The sequence below is a fragment of the Typopeltis vanoorti genome, chromosome 17 (genome assembly GCF_054136105.1).
Source record: "Typopeltis vanoorti isolate ZY-2024b chromosome 17, IOZ_Tvanoo_1.0, whole genome shotgun sequence".
In the NCBI taxonomy this organism is placed as follows: Eukaryota; Metazoa; Arthropoda; class Arachnida; order Uropygi; family Thelyphonidae; genus Typopeltis; species Typopeltis vanoorti.
In genome coordinates this window covers 83391271-83411677 of record NC_143565.1, presented here as the reverse complement: position 1 = coordinate 83411677, position 20407 = coordinate 83391271, and the positions used below count along the sequence as shown (strand labels likewise).

General features: G+C 34.2%; 1 protein-coding gene across 4 annotated transcripts in view; it reads right to left on the bottom strand.

Annotated features, from left to right (window-relative positions):
• The window catches only part of spas (spastin), a 322787-nt gene that overhangs the window by 34620 nt on the left and 267760 nt on the right, over positions 1-20407 (bottom strand). For all 4 annotated transcript variants that reach the window (XM_090407599.1, XM_090407596.1, XM_090407597.1 and 1 more), the window contains 3 exons: positions 16168-16259; positions 3044-3123; positions 1256-1378 (listed from right to left, as the gene is read on the bottom strand). In XM_090407599.1, the coding sequence (XP_090263725.1) occupies positions 1256-1378; positions 3044-3123; positions 16168-16259 (295 nt within the window). The remainder of the gene's footprint in view (positions 1-1255; positions 1379-3043; positions 3124-16167; positions 16260-20407) is intronic.

The window sequence follows — 20407 nt, the reverse complement described above, 5'->3', positions numbered from 1 at the left end:
AGTAGTTGATCTCTAAGTAACTTGAACTAAATTACTCCTTTCAATGCACTTACCCACAGTTACCACTACCAATCGCTGTCAATTTTTTTAGTGGCATTTGTATCAAACTTTTCTGTGCATATGTTTTTGTTTCATAATTCATAGTTTTTCTATTATCATAGCCTGCCTGAACAACATTTCGGAAACATCTCCCTCTTACATTTTCTGCCCTACAGCAACATCACATAAAATGTCTCATATTCCTAGTAATAACCTCAATGATGACATTAAACAGTGAAGCATATCTCAATAGCATAACTATTATCAAGAACAACATTCTCCTGATCCAACACTTTGTCTTTTCCATCCTTCTCCTATTCACCTTTCATATTCTGTTCCTCTTATATCAGTATATCATTCTTGGTCAGAACAGTTCATTTACTGCAATAATTTTTGGACAAACCAACAAACGCTACAAACCCTTATTTTACTTATTATGAAATTGTATGAGAGCATAACAATGTTCCAGATATTTAAGGAGTCTTGTGTTATTTATTATTTGTCAAATATTATATAATATATTATTGTCTTATTCACTATTTCCCCAACACTGGTCACAATTCACTATCCAACCTCCACTTTACTTACAGCAATAATTCCTGTCCTTACTTCTAAAGACTATTATGTTCTACTTAAAGCCATTCTCCTCCACGTCACTTTTTTTCGATAACTTCCAAATTCATATTCACCAATCACTTCACTGATTCTTCTTCCTACTATCACACACTGATGATAATTTGCATTTCTCTATATTTATCATCATACTTTACTTCAAAAAATGCCTAATTCACATACAATTCACTTTTCTTATACCAGTCCATTCACACAATTCCTCCAAAACGTCCAACAATCTGTCTAGAATGCCTTGTATTATTACTGTTCTATACTAGTATAAATTCATTTTCTTACCATAGATTCCTTGTCTAAAATATGAAGTAAAATTAAGGACATGTTTTGTTTACTGCTGACAACTGGTAGAAGTACTTCTGTAATAAGTAAGCCCTAAGTCTCAATTTAGACATGGTGATTAATGTCGAGCAGTAAGTGGAGCCATCTGTGGAGGGAGGAGAGACAAGGGATAAACTAGTATCTCTGTGCAGAAATTTCTTCCTGTTAAGAAAAGACTTTCTAATTACAGAAGAAACTTCGTAAACTATTATACTATAGTTTTATCTTTAAAAAAAAAAAAAAAAAAGATACTACTTAACATACATACTTTGCTAATTCTTTTACATCTGTATGAGACAAGCAGTTATCTTGTTTGCAAAGCAACTTTTCCAATAATGCTATTCTGGTTTCTTTGTGAGGAAGTGTAACATATACCCTCTTTGTAAATCTCCTGAAAGAAAAAAAAATCTTTATTATTCTAAAATTTTTATTCAAGAAGATAAACCATCTTATTTACTCAGTAATAATATATTCATAATATATTATCATCTTATTCACAATTTCCACAAAACTTGATGAAATGCATCTCACCAACTGAGATGCATTTCATTGAAATCTTAAGTGTTTAAATTAGACTTATCACTGCAAACCATATGCTATAATATGAATATTATACCGTGCAATAAAAAATCTGAAGTTACATTGCAGAAGTGCTTGCAAAAGTAAGAGTTTTGCAAAAGATACTTGCTCTCCTGTTTTTCAACTTAAATTCGCATTGCATTCTAAACAATGAAACTTATTTGTGCCTATGATCCCACAGAGAGTTCTACTAAAAATAAGTACAGGGATTTGAGAGTTGCCAGAGAGTTTAGAAAAAAAAAAAAAAGCTGATGGAGATCTAAACAGCAGAGTAGGAAATGAATAGAAAACATACAGAAATATTTAGGGAAAATTTAGAGCAAAGGACAAAGCTAATAATAATAATGATTAACTGAGAGACTTCTATTAAACATATGGACTACATACTTCATGTTCCAAAATAAAGCTGCAAAAATTCAAATGGAGACAGAGAATATGAGTCTTATTAACTGTTATTGTTGAAGTGATATTTTCATATTGTTCAGGACACAAGAGTATATAGAAGATTTAAAATAAGAAGTGATCAACCATTCAAATTTTCTGGATAACAATGAATATCTCACTGAAAATAAAATATGTAAGAAAATTTTAAAAAGAATCAAAGTTGGGTCACATGCAGAGATGAACTGTAGATTCAAATATACAAATATTATTGGAGAAAAACTGAAAGAGTTTGAAAACAAAAACCAAACTCTGACCCAAAAGAACCAAACTTCCACGGTGAAAACACTGATTCACCGTGGAAGCATGTGGTGAAGCAAAGAAAGAAAAATCAAAACTTCATAGACTCAAGAAGTTAAAGAAGCAGTCCAGTAAAAGAAATCATACTGAAAATTCCTAGCAATTAAGTCAGCAAATGTCCTGAGGGAATGCACAGAAAAAATTAAATTAAACTTTCCAAGAAATTATATTCTTGTTTAATCCTTTATCCATTTGAAGTCACCAGCCTCATATGCAAATAGCCTAGTCATGAAGATACTGTCATGCACAAACTTTGTTTGCTTACACATGGATAAATGATTAAACAAGAATATAATTTCTTCATAAGTTTAATTTAATATGTAACCAAATTTAAAAAAAAAAATATCTGCACAGAAAAACATAAGACAGGCTGTGTTAAAGTAACTAAGCAAAACAGAAGATAAATATCATGAAGGTGGCAATGTTCTGGAAGCTATTAAAAAAAAGGTTGGAAAGGGTACTATAAAAAAGAATCAAAGGTAAAGATGACAAAAAACTGAAGATAAAGATATCTTGGATGTTAAGGGTAATTCTGAAAAAATGTTAAATGGAAGTGAGAGAATAGTGGCAAAAATTCAAGAGGAATGCAATCAAATATATATATTAAAACTTCAGGAAAATGAGCCAAGTAACACACACAAAGATTAGAGTCCTAACTCAGGTGATGTCAAGTAATATGCAAATAATATGCAATAACATGTAGGGATAATATGAAGGGAGATTGGAGTAAACTTACCTTAGAGCTGCATCATCCAATTCTTGAGGTCTATTTGTTGCACCCATTACTAAGATGCGTTCTTCGCCACTGGATCTTAGCTTTAATATACACATATGCTATTAGTAAACATGAAAGAGCTACTACAGTTTTTTTTTTTAAATTTAATTCCAATCACATTTTAATATCTCATATATTTTACTACTTTTATTAACAAAATAATTCTGCATACAATCAAAATTTTGCAGTTTTAACTGTACTATTATATTTCTGTAAAACATGAACAAATATCAAACATAAAATAAACAATTAAACAAGCTTTGTTTAAATTATTTTTCACATTAATATGCAGTTGTTTCATAAATTATAGTATACACACAAGTATTATTAGTAAGTTATGTGCATGCTTCTTCAGGATGCACTGGGAGGCTTGGTCAATAACTCAGAGTTCTGTTATATATCTCTCAGTTAGTCATTTGTAGTTAATGCACTCAAGATCACTTGCAGTAAAAGAGTAGTGTACTGCCATTAGAGTAGGATTTGAGGCTAGTGAGAGTTATTAATGTCATTCTTCTCTTATGAGAAGAATGTGTGTGTGTGTGTGTGTGTGTGTGTGTGTGTGGAGGGGTAAATAAAGTATATTGCCACCTAATAACTGGAGCTCTAGGATACTCTGTCACTGGTGGGAAATATGAAGAGAGGAAATTCATAAGACAGTTGCAAACAGTGGAAGGCAGATAAGATGATAGTCTGATAAATTGTGCCAGACAAAATCAAATGATCTGGAAATGTCAAGAGCAACCACACAAGTATTCCCAAACATTTCTGTGGTTTACATTGGGAAGAGGGAGATGATGCTAATTATATTGCCTCAAAACTACTCATTATTTGCCCCTTGCATCTCCACAGTTGAGTTATATGGAATTATGGTCAAAACAAGGCTTCAGGACAACTATATTTTATTTTATAATTGCACATGTTCAGCTGGTTAGTTTCTCTGCTTTTTGGGATGAATAACCCAAAGTTTTTGGGATAAGGATCTCTGTTACCCCTGTATGGGATCAGCTAACGCACTTTCAGATAAAATGATGAGTTCCCATCCTAGAGCATTCAAGGCTAGTGTTTCCAACCAGACAGCATCATCTTCATTTTTACAAAATTACAGAGACTCACATGCTAGGCAGGATATTAACTGTGGATTGACACAAGCAGAATATAGACTGGTGTTCACTGATTAAATGATGGCCTCCAAGTGGTGAAGTTGACTGATGACCTTGTTTATTGTTCGTCTTCACTTTGATCCTCTCAATACGATGGCAGTTTGATTACTCCCCCCTCCCTGCCTCTGAATAAAGGCTTGGTACTATGCTTCTTGGGTAGTTGCCAGATGTGAAGCAAATAAAGATATCCTGTGTCATTTGTATGGCTGTTAATTTGGGAGTGCAAATTTTCAACATATTCTGGGGCATGCCATCAAACTGTATTATCTAAGCTATTAAGGACTCAAGCTATTATCTCCTGCTATATCAAAACAGCTCACAACATTGCTTCCTCTGATCTTTTCCCAGCAAAATAGAGGAAGAGGTGATTTGCCTTGGTCAGTGTGGTTAGTGTTCTGAATAATGGAATGGGGATGATCTTCATGCAAGCAAGAATTATTTGTAGCATGGTGAGTTCAGGTTTTTGGATAAGGAGAGATGAAACAGCAATCACACTGCAGAAAGGAGAAGTAGAGGGGGGGGGGATCATCCTATTTTTACCATTATAATGCCAAAGGACACAAGTAGCTAGGTGTATGGTGTATTTTCCAAAGGACAACCTGGATAAGATCCAAGATAAGAGTTACCAAGATGAGATAAAAGTGCATGAAAAGAGTATAAAGAAACATTTTGAGATGTGAATGGAAATATTTTTTCCATTTATGAAAAGCAATAATTTCATACGCAAGTGTTTTCCCTTAACATAAATTAACATTACTGCAGTTTACATTGCAAATTGAGTTTTCTTCATTATTTATTTGTAAATAATGCATAGTTACTTTTGATTTTACTTTGGAATGCTTTCTTTTTGCAGTTACTGTTATGGCATCTCAAGTAAAAAGGCGTCATATTTAAGTTTGCTTATCAGAAGAAATAACCTATAGGATTCATTATAGTATACATCAACACCTATGTGAAGATTATTATTTTTCAGGTATCATTCACTGTAATGAATGTTCACACAACACCTATCATATCTTTCTTTGAACTCATTCACAAATGTAACACTCACAACCAATTCTGGTAACCCATTCACCATCCTCCAGCAAAAAATTTAGTCCCAACATCTTGCTAACCACATTTTATTCAATTTTCAGACGTCCCTTTGACCTTTCTCTCCTTTCCAGCCATGTACTAAAAAAAAATTCTTAGTCACCTTCATCCCCATGGAATCCAGGTACTAGATCTATGCATAGTAATTATGAAAGTGGATATAGGGGACACACAGCTGTAGTTCTAAACTACTGAAATTACACACATATAAACTTACCTCTCTGCTTAAGGATCATTCCACCTACCTTCCTTTGGATTTATGATCCCATCCATACAGAGACTATAACTCTTCACAGGTTTCTTAAAAAGATCACCTTCCAGCCTGTGGAAATTACCAATAAACTAAACCATACAATTCAAGATCTTCCATCCTAGATATACCAGCTACCAAAAATCCACAAAAATGTGCCATTATTATGAAACTGACACAAATGGAAGACAATATGAAATAACAACAGAACAAAAAAATATGCCATTATGCCCAATTGTAGATGGTATTGATTCACCCACATACAAATTAGCCAAATACTAAGCCAAAGTGCTTTCCCAATATACTGGCAACACTTGTTGGTACAGAAAACCTCACATACACATTGACATAACATGTCAGTTGATGTTCCCTTTTTATTCACCAATGTTCCACTTAAAGATACCTTAAATTTTATCTAAGCTGAATTTCCTCCAATATCTCAACCCTGTTATATGAGCTCTCTCTCTCTCTGCATTCTTCTGAAATTGTCCTAAGTACTTTTCATGGTGACTAAAATACTTCATAATTCAGTTTTAGGAAAGTCAATCAAAATTCCATGAAAACTGAAAATTACAATTGTAACCAGTTGCAGAAAAACAATGTAACTTGCACACAATTTTTATTGTTGAAATTCAGTATCAGGTATATTTATGGTAGAACAATTTTTTCTGCAATTAAGCAAAAGTCCCTTAAAAGGATTTAGAACGGTATTTCAGAAAAAGCATTACTTAATAAATATTTGATACATAGGCAAATAACGTCAGACTATCTCTTTTCTGCAACTTTTAGGTAGAAAAATTAATAATATTTCAATCATTTTCAGATTTTGATGCACAAATCAAAGTTTGTGAGTGAAGTATCTTCACAACTAGTGTACTTGTATATAGAAGCTGTTGACTACACATCAACTGTCTCAGTAGCCCAAATCTACATATCTATCTACAAAGGCATGTTGTTGCTTTCACATTTTTGTCCATCTTACATCAGTGAGCATGGTTCTATTAAAAATAATAAATAATACATACAGAATAACAAAATGATTGACAGAAGAGTGCAAAGAAAAGAAAGACATATAAATTGTACTTTTATTTACAACAAATAATAGCTTCTTAAATTAATATAGAATGCTTACAACATTCAATTAATATGCACATACAAATGAAACTATCATCAAATTCCTGCTACGTACCTTCAAGGTGCACAAGGATACAGTGATAGTGTTACATGAAAACTTTACTAATTTCCTATTGACAATTTTCCTCCAAATTAGTCAGTTATTTTCCAGAACTCCAATGTTGTCAGATCTTAGATTTCAGTCTAAGGCGCGTCTAACTACACACGTGCACCTAGATCTTCGTGTTCTTCTGGGTCTTTTTACTACCATACTGGTATCAAACACCTGCTTTGCTAATCTTTCCTCTTCCATTCTATTTAGGTCACCATGCCACTTAATATTAGCTCTAATAAATTATAACAGATAAATTATATTCTAGTTTTAACCATATACTTAAGTGTAAGCAAAAGTTTATAAGTGAAGTATCTTCTCAACTAAGCTACTTGTATATAAAGGCCATAGACTTCACATCGATTTGCCTTAGTATCCCAATAATGCAAAGCACACTTCCTTTTGAAAGTGAATATTAGTATGCAATATGGGAAGAGTTAGTTACTACCTGGACCAATTTCAAAGTTTGAGGAATCTTAGTATCATCCAGGATCTAGCTTCCACTTAAAAGACCTCAACAACAGTCAAAACTGGCAGTAACCCTTACAATACTGTATGGCAATATAAATGTCCAAAAGATAATGTGCTTTGCATTATGGGATAGTAAGGCAAGTGATGTGAAGTCAACAGTCTTTATATAGGAAGATATTTCACGTGCAAAGTTTGTTTGCTTATACTTGGGTATAGGATTAAAAGAAAAATATAATTTCTTGCCTATTATAATTTACAAGTGAAAAAAAATTTCTGCAACTGAGATTAGCTCCATTTACACTTTCATAAATGCTAACAAATTTCCTTTCCAATATCTTTATTTTTAATAAAATTTTTCCAGTGATCTGTTGTGATCTCCAGTCTTTGATCAACTGTTTACTCCTAATAAAGTTTTCAGATCAATAAGTTAAAATTGGTTTAAATAGTTTAACCAATAATGTTTAACCAACACTGATAGTTTAGGCATTTTCACTAATTTCTCTCTTATTTTGACAAATTTATTCAGTTAACTGAATAAATTTATGTGGAATAAATGATATCAGTTTTGTTTAATCTATTATCTATTTCCATATTTAATTTGCCACTGTCATCACTAACATTATGTCTAAATAGCTGAAATGTTTTACTTGTTCTGTAGATTCTCCATTCAGAATGCAGTTGAAGTTCTCAACATTCCTTCCCATTTCTTTTTAATGCTAATTTTCATGCCATATTTGTTATAGTAAGTTTTTTTCCCATTCAGTTAAGAAATTCTGCAAACTAATAATGGATTTATTCAGGAGCTAATTATTATTATTATTCTGGATCTCCAATGAATTTGTTGATCAGTGCTATTATGGTGGGTAGCAGTGCTACCTTTAAGGGACATCTGGTTAAAGAACATAAATTATGAGTCATCAGACTCTGAGGCTTCAAAGTAATAATAGTCATCCCTCAACTTACATCCGGGTCCCGTTCCATCCAGCAGGACATAAGTCGATACATTAAATCAACAGAGTTAAAGGGGTTAGGGACTTAACCATAATAAATATACTGTCATTTTAATTTTTAAACCTGATTATAAACTGCCGCTATAAAACAGGAGAATAATCACCGAAATCTTCCTCCACAATCACATCTTCAAACATCTTCATTACCTTCCCTGTGTGAATGATCAGGCTGTAGCTCTTCTGGTGTAACCTTCGTTTTTTTTGATGAACATGTCCAACATGCTTTGCTTATTCCTCTTCTTTTCATTATAAATTTGTTCACAGCAAGCAAATGTGTCATGTACTCTCATTTCTATTATCAAGTAGTGTTCAACACTGGGTCCATGTCTTCAGCCATTTTGAGAACATAACTGCAAAGAACATTTCTACAAGATCCTTCACTGTAAATTGTTTAACTACCTCTTCCTGTTTCTCTTTTCCCTCTTCCTTTTCTCGTTTTTCCTCTTCTGCAACAGTTGTTCCTCCAGTTCAACCAATTCAACTCTTCAGGGAAACTTTCTATGAGTTGAATTATGTCACCATTATTCACTTCGAGATTCAGATTGTTTGCTAGGCCCACTATTACAAACTTCCAAAATCATGCGCAAACCTTTTTAATGTCTTTTTCTATATGACACTCATACATTGAGAGGTCACTTTGTCCCAAGCCACAGCAATATTTTTAATAGCATGATAAATACTGAATGTTTTCCAGAATTGCATGAGTCTGGTCATTTCCTTCAGTAGCAGAAATGGCTTGTGAAAAATTTTTTCATGGATAATAAGCCTTAAACAGTGCAAGAACTCCCTCATCCATTGGTTGGATCAATGAAGTAGTGAGGGAGAAACATGACCTTGAACTTGAAGATCACCGCTATAAGATGGATGACCTGGAGCATTATCTAGAATTAATAAAATTTTAAATTCTACATTTTCTTTCACACAGTAGCTTTTTATTTCACTCATTTTTGTTTAACTACCTCTTCCTGTTTCTCTTTTACCTCTTCCTTTTCTCATTTTTCCTCGTTATAACTTTTTTCTTCTTTTCCCTCTTCCTTTCTCATTATAATAGTTGATTAAGGCATCCTCAAATAATTTTTGAGTCATCCATGACTTCTTATTACTCTGATAATGAACTGGGAGTATGCTTCCCAATGTTTTTGAAGATTTGTGGATTCTCACTGTGCCATATCACAGATGGTTTCAGTTTATATCCAGCCACATTACCCGTAACAGAATCGTAATACGGGCATTAAGAGCTTTGAAACTAGGTATAAATTTTAGCTTTTTGTGGATGAATGTCCACTGGAGCCTTTTTTCCCTAAACAAGGACATCTCATCCATATTAAATATTTGCTGTGGCAAATAATTTTCCTCCATAATAATTTTATCCAATTTTTCCACAAACTCCTTGGCACCCTTCTCAGCACTTGCAGATTCCCATACATTTCACTTTATGCAGCGCAAAATGCTGCTTGAATCTCATGAACCAACTGAAAGAAGCATTGAATTCGTAGTCATAATTGGGTTCTGCTTTCTTCTTCAACATGTTGAAGAGCCTAAGTGCCTTAGCAGTTATGATCACAGTGCTAAAGGGTATGTGCTTTTGGTTCAGGTCCTCTACCCATGATGCAAGTAGCTTTTCCATATCACCGATAGAACCTTGTTGTTGCTTCGTCACTATCGTCGATTTAATGGAAGCAGATCCTGCGATCCAATTGATGAGCTTAACAGCTTCATGTTGTTTTATAACTTGCAACTTTGTTTCAAGATCAATTGCTCACCTCTTTTTCTGTGATTCTTCACTAGGTTTTTTTGATTGTGCATGTAGGGGCCATGTTGCACAAAACATTGCGAAATATTTAATGATAAATACACAAATAACCCATTTCTTTAACACAAAATCAACAGAGGAACTGTTGAAGACACCTGCCAACTGCCGAGGGATGTTGCCACTGTGGATGCTTTACCTTATACTCGCTTGCGTCTTGTTCGAAAGTATAGCCGAAAATGTTATTTATTCCTTTATGGGATCACAGATGTATCTTCAAAAGGACATAACTCGAACAGACATAAGTCAAGGGATGACTGTATGTGAAAAATCTCCCCATCATGTCAATCTGATGAATAGCTTTCAAAAGATTAAATGTCTCAATCATATCCTGTGGTCTTCTATCCACCAAACTAGTTTGCATACCTTCAGTCTCTCCTCATAAACAAAGGAGAGACTGAAGTCTCTCCTTTGCTAGTCAATGTCCACAGTAACGCATCAAGACAAATGGGTTGCAACTTAAATACTGTCTGACCACAGATCAAAGAGCCAAGTCTAGTAACCTGCCAAGAAGAGTCAATTCATGCTGAAGGGGAAAAAGAAATAAAGGATGTACGAATTGGTCACCAACACGCGAAATCATGTGCTTTATAATTAAAATTTTTCGACTGTTATACAAGCAAAATAGTTACCACTTTAAAAACTACAATGTTCATAAAAGAAAAGTTAATTTTCCGACGTGTAATAATAAACAACTCATCCCATAAGATGGATTGATTACCCTATTATTGGAATAGATTCTCCTTCTTATGACGTGCAGAAGCATCGAAGGGTCTCACATCTGTGGGCGTACAGTACCAATTTATATGGCATCCTTTTCAAAATAAAAAAATATATCTCTTACCCTCATTCATTACTTGTTACTTTATTACAAAAGGCAACCACATTACTGAAACAAATGTCTTCTAACAAATCCATGCTGGTTTGCATAAATAATACTGCCCTCGTCTGCATGCAAATTCTTATCAATTTTTATTTTTCCAAAATCTTAACAACCACAGAAATACACAGTGATCTACAGTTTGATACTTCCATTCTACTACCGCTTTCATGCAATGGGTACTATCTTACCCTCCTTCCACTGATTAGGAACATGCCACATTGCAAGACTAACTGTCAGGTTAATGGAAGCTCATTCCTTAACACATTTCCTTAAACTGCATGGTGAAATAAATCTCATGTAGCATCTTGTGCCTTATTCATATATAGACTGCTCATTATTCAGAATGCATCTTCATTAACTTCTCCTAATCCATCTAGGAATAAAGCCTGCTTTACTATGATGAAACACCATAATAAAGTGATCATTAACTAGCTTGAGTATTGTCATCTCCTTTGGTGACTATCATCACCATCCAGCAAGGTCCACAATCATTTTATCTCATATTAGCCACATATCAAAAAAACTTGACTCTCCTTAGACTGCAACACTTAATCTTCTCTCATATTCTAATTTTTCGCTCCCTTCAATACTAGCCACTCACCTAGTCTGAGCCTTATACTCTCATGCAACTGTTTTCCTCCCCCTTTTCACCGCAATTCTTATTTGATTTTCTTAGTCATCCTTGTTTTACTTCATTAAATGCAAGAAAACAAAAACATTCCATATTAATCTTAAACTAATATTTCAAACAAAAGTACATTTCAGGATTCTTATTTCCTTTTCTGCATTATAAATTAACCCTTTCACTGCTGAGAACATATAAGCTGACCAAACTTATATTTTCACGTGGCTTGTTTTTGTTCATAATTTAAAAAAATCACATGCAAAACTTTAGGTTAACCAAAGCTGTGACATGTTTCACTGAAAATTTTGTACAGTATTGTAATAGAATACCAAAACATTCTCTATCACCTCCATCATAGATGAGTATACAAACATCTCATGATGCTTGGATACTCATGACAATACCTTGTGGGATATTTCTTAGCAGGTAGAATGAGTGTTGGAAATCGTCTTCCTTTCAATCTGAATGGGGGTGGGGGTTAGCTATCACCAGGTGATGCAGATCTCATTTCAGTCACTGCTTCTAGTTGAAAAACTCAAATATACTTTTTCCCTGTATTTACTTTGTACTGTTATGAGTGGGAGGTAAAACAGAACTTCATGTTCACCTTCAAAGTCATAACAAAAACATTCAGTAGAAGTACTTATCATGCCAACTGTTCATGTTCTTCTTGATTAGTCTATCTTTTTACTGGCGATTTCATGAAATTTTTATGACTTATGGTCAGCATGCACACTTCACACTATTTTCACTATCCATGGATACACTGATAGTGAAATAGATGTATCCACATTCCCTTGAAATTCAAACCTGTTTATAAGTTGTTTCGGAAGAGATTTTTTTTAAATGCAAATTGCACTTGAATATAACTTGAGCTTAGGAGTGGAAAAGATTTTTAAAAAAAAAAATTTGTAACACGACTAAGAACACTACTACTGTGCTAACTAAATTCACAGTACAAAGGTCATAGAGAATAAGAGGAAGAGAAGCATGTTTAGCAAATCTGTAATTGCACTACAAAGAATAGCAGAAAGCTGCTGCTTTTGTTTTAACAGCTGCAAAAGAAAGTTGAGGAATGGTTGTTACCATATCAGTGGAGCAGTGATCATTGAAGTACTTGCTGAACAGACACTGCTGAAACACTTCATCTAGGAGATAGAGGTTGAAGTGAGTCTGTAAGAGATGGATTACTTATGAGCAAAAATTACTCCTCTCTGAATGGCAACAAGAATTTTAGGGAGGTTTTAGGTATACCACCTCAAATATGCAAGCAGTATTCTAAGAATGGGCAGTGGGATTTGTATAGCGTTAGTAGATAGGTGGGTGTAAAACAGTATCTTGAATGGAAGAGAATGCCTAGTTTTTTAGGATGCTGATGTGATGCTATGAGAGACCGAAGATAAATGCAAGATCTGATCTTGTCTGATTATCTGTATTACTGATGATGATAGGTGATCTAAGATCACCTTTTGCAAGAGAAACGGAAAGTCATTTTGGTGGCACCAAAGGGAAAAAGAGAAACTGAAGAAGGTTTGTATGTTAATGTTTAAAGCTGGTTTTAGATGATCTTGAAGCTTGAGATGTCTCAGCAATGTATGTTTTTCAAATGAGAAGGATGAATGGAGAGTACTATCATCTGCAAAGTGATAAATAGAATTAGTGGCGATTGAAAGCTGGTCATTTATATACAGGAGAAAAAATATAGATTCACAAGACATTTCTGCACTGGTGGTGAAGCTTGAAGAGAGGGATCCATCCACTATGACGTGCAATGAATGACCAGAAAGAAAGCTGGCTACCCAATTACAGATCATGGTGGTAGACCAAAGGATGGCAATTTGTTTAGCAGGCTTGATGCTAGGAGTAACAGCACATTACCCACCACTGAACATTTCCATGCCACATTTTCAGTGGTGGGTAATGCATGCTAAAAGTTCAGCCATGGATGTAGATTGGGGGAAATCCATACTGGTGCTCATGAACTGGTGAGCCTCATCAGAAGTTTGATGTACTTTTTTTTTTTTTTTTGAAACAGGCTGGATATATGATTACCAGCTAAAAGATCTTTATGCATCTCTATGAAGATTGCAGAGATGATACAGGATAAGCATTAGCTCTGGAGCACAATAAATACAACTGTAGAGAGGTGTTATCAGGCCCAGAAGACTTTGTACAAGTTATTTAGTAATTTTCTGTCTATTTTCTGAAAAACTACAAGAGGCTTATGATGCTTCAATCTGATATGGAGCATCGTAAGCCTTTATCTTTTGGTGCTGTATCAGTGGTGCCATCAGGATGAGAGAGAGCATGGAAAGTGATGAGGATTTGGAGTAGAATAAGGGATGAAGGCCTTCATGTCAGTGAGGAAAATTTCTTGCTCAGAGCAGGTGTTTGGGTCAGTTGAGCAGAAGCAAGCAATAGACTATAGAAAGGAGAGGTAGAAATTCTGGAGATTGTCCAACTTGGCACATTCATAGTGCCAAAGGACATAAGGCTGAGTGTTGCTGGAAGGAGGAGGCATGCAGAATACTGTGGTCTGAGTTACCAAGAGGAGAGATTGCCTCTTTAGATGTATCTGGAAGGAGAAATGATTGAAAAGAGATCAAGAGCATTGGAAAAGTGAAGGATTATCAGGAACTTTGATTGATAGATGTAAAATTTGTGTTATATTATTTGCTCATAACAAAACTCTTGCATCTTGTCCAGCTTGGTTGGCGATGTTGGAAAAGAGGAGCCAGCTACAATTGTGGGCATTAAGGTCACCTAAGAAGACAGTCAAGCTTCATAGGAAGCTTGACTGTCTCCAGGAAATCAAGATGAAATGGAGAAAGGTGAAGTGGTTATTGACGTTTGGAGACCAGTAAATGCAGCAAATGAATGCTACTAAATGGGAAGCAAGGAAACCTTGATCCAGAGGCCATCAAAAGCAGGGTATTCTAAATTAGTCATTCTCTGGCAAGCAATGTCAGATCTTTCCAAAGGAAAAGAAGTTCAGCCATGGATGCTTTCATTCAGCTACCCTTGTAACCAAAGGAATTGGGCACTGAAGGGGACAGCAGTAGACCTAGCTGTAATTTGGATTTTTCTCAAGAGCATGATGCCTGAATAATTACAACTGATATGGTAGTATTAATGCAATAAATATTATATGATTATTTTGAATTATTATCAGTTGCCTATGTTAACAATTTTTTTTCGAATTATCAAATATGGTCATCACATCTAATCTAATATTTCAGTTTTCTAATTGATTCCATCAATCACTTAGATCTTGGTCATCTTAGAACATTTATCATGCTGATATCAAACACTGATCTTCATTTTTAACATGATTCAGTCACTAATGCCATCTGTTCACTCTCCCAATTTTTCTCGGAATTCTCTTTTTTTCTAGTCTTTAATCAACCATTTAATTTCAAATCCAAACACCCTCATCTATAAATTAAAACTAGTTTGAACACTGATTTATATGCTGATAGTTTAGTGTTCAGACCAAACTCTCTCTTCTTCCACATAAATGTATACAACTGGCACCTCACCATATCAGCTTTGTTTATGTTATTTATTTCCAATTTAATTAGCCATCTTTACTAAAAATTTCACTGAACAGTTGAAATATTTTACTTGTTATATTGGTTCTCCATTGAGAATGCAGTCAATGTTTTCCAGATTCCTGTTCATAATTTTTGCCTTATTTACTGCTGATTTTGCTATACCAAACTTGTTAGTTATTCAATTTAGTTAAATGATCCTGAAGGCTGTAATGGGTTTATTTAAAAGTAACATATGTATAAAGCAAGGAACTGAACTGATTATTTCCAATTCTGATATCAGGTTTAAAGCCACTTTCTTTCATAATGTGACCCACATAGATGAATAACAGAACAGATATCATGCATACTTGTCTTATATCTCAATCTATATATCAAGACATCTTGTATACCTCCTTTAATTTTAACAGCTGATTTACTTGAATATCTATATGTCGCGTTGTATAATGTCTGATTTACACTATATAATTGTAGGCTTTTAAGCAACTTTCCTCCTGGTACCAATATCAAATGCTTTTCCCAATCTACAAATCAAACAGAATTTTTCTTGATTATTTGTCTAAAAAAAACACTGATCCTGACAACCTTCCCTACTGTCCCCCTCTTATTTGGCATAAAACCAGCTTCTCCAAGTTTCCCTAATAATGATATCATTTTTCTTAGCCTCTTCAATGCTTGCATAAATCTTACCTGGAATATGCAGTAGGGAAATTCTACTGTAATTTTCATTCAGTTTTCTTCTTTTTTTTTTTCTTTCTATTTTATAGATGGGTATTATAAGAACTCTACTCCAATTATCCTGAATCTGACAAGGTTTTACTCTGTTCTCTGTTGGGAAGGAAAGAGGAAACAAAACACAAGCAAACCTTGCATTGCACTAGAATTGTTTCTTCAGTTCCAATGGATTTGCTATAATGAGTTTCTAACATATAAATGACCAAAGGATATCATCTATTCTCACAATTATAACATTCAAGCAAAAGTTATGTGAGTACAGTAATTACTCACCCCATCAAATTCCACTAAAAATTCAGTTTTCAGCCTCCGACTAGCCTCGTGCTCGTTTTCCTTTCTTTCATTAAGCAAGGAGTCTACCTCATCTAAAAAAATATTTCAATATAATCAGGATGCTCAAACATTTATTATGCAAATGTCTATAATGGTAGTACTTTAGTAAATGTGACAATATGCTTGATAATTTTTTTACACACACAACAAAAGTAATCTTATACTGTTTGTTCGTAGCTGTAATTTCTTAAGTTTGCACAGTTAACTTATATTATACTTGACAAATTACCTTTATATATTTTTACACTAGTGTAACCAAACAAAAGAATGCAATGAAAATATCTTTATGATTATTTTTTATGCTAAAAAGAAACTCATATCACAAGCTGCTTGCAGCTCTAAGTATCCCATAATGACAAATACATGCAATGTAAAAAAATTCTCAGGATGCTACTTTAATATGGCAAAGTATAAAGTTTTGACTCAGATCCACAGACATAAGACTGTAAATTCCACTGATGGGACTACATGAGGAAATAAAGGATGCAAGAGATATTTGGATAACTGGTGAGTAGAGAGTAGAGGTCATCGAGACACCACAGAGCAGCTGCATGAAGAATATGTATAAAGTTAGGAAAGTGACTAGAATAATAAGGAAGGAGAAAACAATGAGAATAACACTGTTCAATGTGAGTCCTTACAACTGAAAGATCCCTTAAAGAGTGAAAGGACTCATTTATAAAATTAGATAACAGTGTTATTTATGATCAGCATGAATCTGCTGAAGGTTATTACTATTTCAGTAATACGGTCATGTTTATAAAGTAAAAAAGCACAATCAATAAGAGCAATGCATGCAGTGATTTTTCAGGATTTTGCAGACACATTTAAAATGTTGCTGAATAGCAAATTGATATCAAAGAATTATAGCAAAGTATAACAAGGAGGACAGAAGTGTGTCTGTGTTCAAAGTTTAATGAAAATGAAGCACAGCATAAAAGAATAAACTTCCCCAAGAAAGACTCCAATATTTCATTTATATTATAGAAACATCACAATATAATATAAAATATAAAACTGTAAACACATACACGCAACACAAAGGAACTAGAAATAATTAACCTAACTTTAAATTAACCTAACAATGAAATGTGTTGTGATACTTCTCTACATTTATTGGATTAACTTGGTTTTTAAGAACAGCTGGCAAGTCCATAACAAATCATGTTTGCAATGGTGAATGAAGCACAGTAATTGTTTCCCTCCCATTTAATTCCATGGGTGGCATTCATGGCATAGTCTGCTAGACCTCAGTGTCCATAGTTGTGGGAGGATGAATTTGTTTTTTTGGAGTAGGTGAATATATACAAAATTTGATGGTGCAACAAATTTCGTATATATCTTTAGGTAAATGGATAAAAATAGCAAGTTACAAGGTTTGAAAGCTGAACAGGGCATGCATTTCTTGAAGGTTCCCCCCCCCCCCCCACACACACACCCTCTGCCTGAGGTGTCTCTGATATAAAAACAGTGACAGCATTACTATATGCTGAGGGGATTTGTGGGCTGTGATGAGATTAAGTATTTCAACATATAGATTGGAATATGTTGCAATCATACACACTAGATAAGCTGTCAGATATATTTCTGTGATAATCTGTGATAAATATCTGGTCAGAAGAGACTGATAGCTTTGCTTAGCAAGTGTTTTTATAATATCAACATTGCTGGGGAAGAGGAGGTGGAAATGTGCAAATGTATCTTGCCTATGTGAGTTAATTTTCTGCATGCTATGAAAGAAAAACTTTAGGAAAATGTGTTAAAGTGTTGAGATAGGTCAGACTACTGTCTTTCTTTCTCTCACACACACCTTTTTTTTTTGCTCCAACCTGGAAATATATCTCCAGAAATAAATGTATATACAGATATTTTGTGTGTGCTCGCGTGCATGCACGTTTTTAGGTGGAGCATTATTTTATTTTTTTTTGCTCTGATCCAGAAATTACACACACACACACATTTTAGAGCATTAATTTCTGAGAGTGAAATTTTTTTTGCTCCAAACTGAAACGATTTACCAGAGCAAACAAACAAAAAAAAATTTCTCCTCTGGATTAAATCCTCAAAAATAGATATCCTAGAATTTAAACATCAATTGCTTCAATATTATTATATTGAAACAATTGTTTCAATATAATGGCTTTAATAAGACATCATTCCACTCTGGAATAGTTTAGGTTACAGAACATGTCATCAATAAATCTTAACCAGATGGAATGCTTAAGAGTAGCTGTGTCAAGAGCATTCCCCACCACCCCCAAATGCTCCATATAGAAACTCGCCACAATAGTGTTCACTATTTGTTTGGGCACCTCTAGGAAGTTGGGTATCTAGGCACTGTATGACTATCATACCTTTACTTGGGAATATTCCATGAAGATGCACCCAAGTGTCCACTAACAACTTATTTCATTTACATGCCATGAGAAGAACCTAAACATTAATATCTCTATTCTATTGTATCCATACTGTATAATCCCCTTACCTACTTGTTTGTTTCTATCATTAACTATTGTTTTCTCATTTTCATGGAACTTTTGACTGTATTTGAGCATAGTAATTCTGATATGGTCTTATCAAAGTCGACCTGCAAGGATTCTATATCAGATATGTCTCTTTATCACCTAATAAAACTTTTGCATTATCAGAATAACCGAATATTACCCTCCAGACCATACCCAATGTCATAAACTTCTGAGTTTAACAAAAGTGGTCCAAGCAGAGAGGGAGAGAACCCTGTGGCTCTCTCTCTCTAACGCTCAGCTCCTCTATACATCAGATATCTGCCTGTCAATCAGCAACTTTTCTGTGTCACAAGCTATTTTTATATCTATTCCTCTGAGTTGATATAATAGCATATATGAACTCTTATAGTGCCTTAGCAAAATCCAGTAGTATCATGGTGTGTCTGTTCACTTTATTCAACTTTGTCTCTCTAATGTAAACATTAACAAATAAATATAGCAAGATCCACCAATAATAAAGCCATGCTTTCCCTCCATGAAAGATCAAAATGTTATTATCTACCCAAATCCAGATGCAGAGCCTAACTAGCCTCTGCAATACCCGATGATTTACTACTGTAGAGGTAAAGATGGATCTATAATTAACTCCATTAGTTCTAGATCTGCTCCTTTATAATGGAATTATGTCCTTCTTCCACTCATTAGGAATCATGCTCATGCTGAGACTAAAGTTAGACAACTGGAATAGGGACTAAAGCAATGTACAAGAGTAATAATTACTCTTGTACATTGCTTTAGCAACTATGGTAACATTCCATTCAATCTGTTTTATATCAAGCTCTTGCAATATTTTTAATACTTCTATCTTTTCATCTAGATCCACCTCAGCTTCCAGAAAAACTAATGGGTTAGTTTGGAATGTGTACCTTACCAAAGTGACTACTTCATAGCGCAGCTATTTCCTGTGGATCATTCAAACACTTTCCTACCATCTATATTCACTAAGGTTATTCTTCCCTTTACCTTCCACATATTAAAAGAATTCTCAGTTTCCTTTTGTCTATTCAATTAACTTCTTTTCAGGATCTGATCTTACCTTTCTCACTATGGCTCACTCTTACATTTTTTTTTTTTTTTTGAATATTATCAATGTTGAGAGAAACATGATCATGTTTCTCTCAACATTGATTCCATAATATTTGCTTTAAGTTTTGTTCATACAACCTTTCAAAGTGAAGTTGCAGGAAAAGAAAATGGCTAAAATATAAATTTGTAATGTCAGGAGAGAAAACTTATTAGGGGTCAATAAAAAGCACTACTGAATAGAAGAAACATATAAAGGTGTGCTGAAAAGTTGTGATAATCACCATGAAGGAAGTGAGGAAGAACCATGTTGCTTACACATTATTCTACATATTTCCCACGAAGTGTTATACACTTCTTAAACACTGATGAATCATTTTGCAATCTTCTGAGAAAAAAAAGTTTTTCCCTTGTTGCACAAACTAGTCCTCAGCTGCAGATATGACCATCATCTATGGTAAATTTTGTTTCTGTTAAGTGTTTCTTAAAATCTGGGAATAGGAAATAGTCAGGTGGGGCCAGGTTTGGCAAATAGAGTGGGTGAGGCAGACACTGGAAGCTGAAGTTGTGTATTGTCTGTTGAGTTTCAAAAGAAGTGTGAACAGTTGCATTGTCCTGCAGAAGCAACGTGC